At 48.7% G+C, this 3553-nt stretch overlaps 1 protein-coding gene across 1 annotated transcript; it reads left to right on the top strand.

Moving 5' to 3' along the window:
* Positions 1 to 206: 206 nt before the first annotated feature.
* LOC109736465 (beta-1,2-xylosyltransferase XYXT1) lies at positions 207 to 2831 on the top strand. The gene is made up of 6 exons (XM_020295688.4): positions 207 to 659; positions 778 to 852; positions 938 to 1033; positions 1128 to 1187; positions 1276 to 1353; positions 1453 to 2831. The coding sequence occupies exons 1-6, from the start codon at positions 512 to 514 to the stop codon at positions 2640 to 2642; spliced, it is 1647 nt and encodes a 548-aa protein (XP_020151277.1). The 5' UTR covers positions 207 to 511; the 3' UTR covers positions 2643 to 2831.
* The last annotated feature ends 722 nt before the right edge of the window (positions 2832 to 3553 follow it).

Here is a 3553-nt window from a genome sequence, read left to right as displayed (position 1 = left end):
GCTAATATTGCCTAGTGGAGTGACAGGGGAGGTTGCAGCTAGGCTTTTTATTCTTTCGCTCTAAGTTCCATAATTATAACAGTTTTACAAGAAACGTGCGGTATATATTTTTAGAATTTTTTTGTATATTTAGGTACTCAAAACATTCTTTTGGTGACATCTTTATGGAACTTGTACAAGTACACAAGCTTGCAAAGGCCCCCGTCATGTGCTGTGAAATCACTTCTTCTGGATATAAGACAGTACGTACATGTCAAAGAAAACAAAGGGAGAAGGATCCACGATTCCATTCCTTCTCACGATGAAGTACAAAGAACCAGTAAACTAACCTCCGGAAGTCCAAGTGTCTCTCTTATTAGTATATTCTCGCAACGAACTAATCCTCCCTCTTTCTTATCAAAGAGAGAAACCGAAAATAAAAACACCCTGAAAGCCAAGCCAGGGCCCTCGGGAGATCTGTGCTTATGCCGCGGTGTGGTCAAGGACCATTTTCGTGGAGGCTAAGATCAAGATGATGCGAGCGGAGGGGAAGGCGACGAGGAGCGCAAACCGATCATCGCCGTGGAAGAGCAGCTACGTTGCATACGGCCTGTTGCTCGGCTCCCTGCTCGTGCTCCTTTACCTGATGGTGTCGACGCAGTTCAGCTACAGCCAAAAAGGTATCATGATCAATCCTCCTCTTCTTCTAACTCTCAGGGTGAAGAAACTTTATGAGCTAAAGGAGCAGGGGTGTTTTATGATCAATCTTACAAGCTTCATCTTGGTGCTCATACGCAGCCTTGTTGGACCCAGCGGCAATCGATTCAGCTGGAACAATCCCTGCGAAGCATCGAAGAAGCCATCCGGGGCAAGGCACGCACGCAGAATCAATATATACGTAGGGATTTTTCAGATAATTTTGTGTAGCTAAATTTGCTGAACTTTGAAGCTACTGTAGATGATGCGAGCAGAGGAATGGAGGAATTCAGCAGGGACGAGGAGGAAGAGGAGAAGGCCAAGGCGCACACGGAACCATCAACGCCACGGCGTCAAGGTAAACGCTAGTTGCGTCATATCATAATAATTATACCTTGCTGATTAACCAAGAACAAGTCTCGATTTCGACCTTTCCGTCCCCTCTTCTTCAGAGAAGCAGGACGAAAGCGAGCAGCAATGGGCAGGGAGAAATTCGATCGAGGAACAACTAGGTGCCATTTCTGTTTATTATTATTGTTGTTGTTGTTCAATTAGCAATCATCGTGTCATCAGATTTTTCTGATGTGTGGTTTCAATCAGGCAACGAAATGAAATCCGACAATTGGGAGGCGAAAAGCCAAGACAAGAACGAGGAGGCAGCCGAATCAAAGGAATTCGGTATGATATAATACATGTGACTGACTTTCAATTGCTTTGCCCAAACTGTCAAGTTCGATCTGGTGAACGTCATCATGTTTGCGTGCGATCGATGTTCAGGCGGAGGAACGGATGACTACAACAATGTGGCCAACGCCAAGCCGATCTGCGACACGTCGTTCGGCAAGTACGACATCTGCGAGCTGGCCGGCGACGCGCGAGCTCAGGGAGGCCCCGGCGCCACCGTCACGCTCGTCTCGCCGCGGGCTCCCCCCAAGGAGTGGCAGATCAAGCCCTACTCCCGCAAGTACCTCGACGGGCTGAAGGCGGTCACGGTGAGGTCCGTTCCAAACCCCGGTGACGCCCCGCAGTGCACGACGCAACTCAACATCCCGGCGATGGTGATCGAGCTCGGCGGGCTCACCGGCAACTACTGGCACGACTTCACCGACGTCCTCGTCCCGCTCTTCATCGGCGCGCGCCGCTTCAACGGGGAGGTCCAGCTGCTCGTCGTCAACCTCCTGCCCTTCTGGGTGGACAGGTACAAGCGGATCTTCGGCCAGATCTCGCGCCACGACATCGTGGACTTTGAGAACGACGACGGCGCCGTCCGGTGCTACCCGCACGTCGTCGTGGGCTACGGCAGCCGCAAGGAGTTCACCATCGACCCCTCCCTCGACGAAACCGGCGGGGACTACACCATGCTTGACTTCACCAGATTCTTGAGGCACGCGTACTCGCTGCCGCGTGACCGCCCGATCAAGCTCGGCGACGTCCGTCCGCCCGGCGGGCGCCGTCGGCGTCCGCGAATGATCATCCTGGAGAGGACAAACAGCCGGAAGATCCTGAACCTCCCGGAGGTCGTCGCGGCGGCGGAGGCGGCGGGGTTCAAGGTGACCGTGGCCGGGCGCCCGAAGGCCAGCTACGACGAGTTCACGCGGGAGATGAACTCCTTCGACGTCATGGTCGGCGTGCACGGCGCCGGGCTGACAAACTGCGTGTACCTGCCCACGGGGGCCGTGTTCCTGCAGATCGTGCCGTACGGCCGGCTGGAGGAGATCGCCCGGACCGACTTCGGGGACCCGGCCCGCGACATGGGGCTCCGGTACATCGAGTACAGCGTGGCGGCGGAGGAGAGCTCGCTGATGGGCGTGTTCGGGAAGGAGCACCCCATGATCAAGGACCCCGCCGCCATCCACCTGAGCGGCTGGGGGAACGTGGCGGAGTGGTACCTCGGTAAGCAGGACGTGCGGATCAACGTGGAGAGGTTTAGGCCCTCTCTGCTGCGGGCATTGGAGCACCTGCAGTAGACAGTTTGATTGAACAAAGATGATATAACATTCTTTTTTTTTCTTGCTGATGATTGTTGTGCACTTCCTCTGTTTAATTGTAGTTAGATTTTGATATAGATAGAATAGTGTTCAATGTACACGGATGGTAATTAATATGTGTCAATGTACAACAATCATAGTACTACCTACGTCCTGATTTACCGGTCCCTTTGCATTTTGTGCCAAACTTTGATCTTAGATTTAACTAACAAAATGTTAATGCATGTAACAAAAAATACTATCATTGAAAACTATGTTTAAATACGAATCTTATGATATAATTTTTGATGACATGCATTATTATTTTTAATTAAATTTATGATAAAAATTTAGGACAAAATATTAAGGGGTCCAATAAATCAGGACGGAGGTAGTACTATTTTCCATATGATATTACGAAGAACGTTTCTTTTGTTTTGTGAAAAAAATGATTACATTTTACTTTTTTTAAAGCCACACATATTAACCAAGAAATGTTTACACGATCATCATCTACAGTACCCAATCACGCACGACGGAACTCCACCAATAACCCACCCGTTTTAAAAGAAGAATATAACTTAGCCAATTGATAAAGGTTTCCAAATCAATTTTACAAATTTACTCATATAAGTAAAAACAAGTATATTGATAATTTCTTCATCTAGGGCAGAAAAGAATATTTAATTCTAGACTACAACTAGTATGGAATGTTTCACAGACCACTTGTCAGAACGGTGGTTCATGGAGTTGACTGGCTGCTAAGAGATTCTTGGATGATTAAGAATCATCAAAATCACTTAATTAATGGCCAAAATCAGAAAAAATATGGCCAGTGTACCATTTAATAGCGGATACAGTAGTAACCTTGTTGGAGTCCTCCCAAAAAAATATGACACGTCTAGCCAGCG

The sequence above is a fragment of the Aegilops tauschii genome, chromosome 7, assembly GCF_002575655.3.
Source record: "Aegilops tauschii subsp. strangulata cultivar AL8/78 chromosome 7, Aet v6.0, whole genome shotgun sequence".
Classification (NCBI taxonomy): Eukaryota; Viridiplantae; Streptophyta; class Magnoliopsida; order Poales; family Poaceae; genus Aegilops; species Aegilops tauschii.
Note: the sequence above shows the minus strand (reverse complement) of the source record. Positions and strands in the feature narration are given on the sequence as shown.

Excerpts from the sequence above, each read along its gene's own strand:
- LOC109736465 (XM_020295688.4), top strand. The coding sequence starts at position 512 with ATGATGCGAGCGGAGGGGAAGGCGACGAGGAGCGCAAACCGATCATCG. Across the intron at positions 853-937 it reads AAGAAGCCATCCGGGGCAAG|ATGATGCGAGCAGAGGAATG; the intron begins GCACGCACGCAG and ends AAGCTACTGTAG. Across the intron at positions 1,034-1,127 it reads ATCAACGCCACGGCGTCAAG|AGAAGCAGGACGAAAGCGAG; the intron begins GTAAACGCTAGT and ends CCTCTTCTTCAG.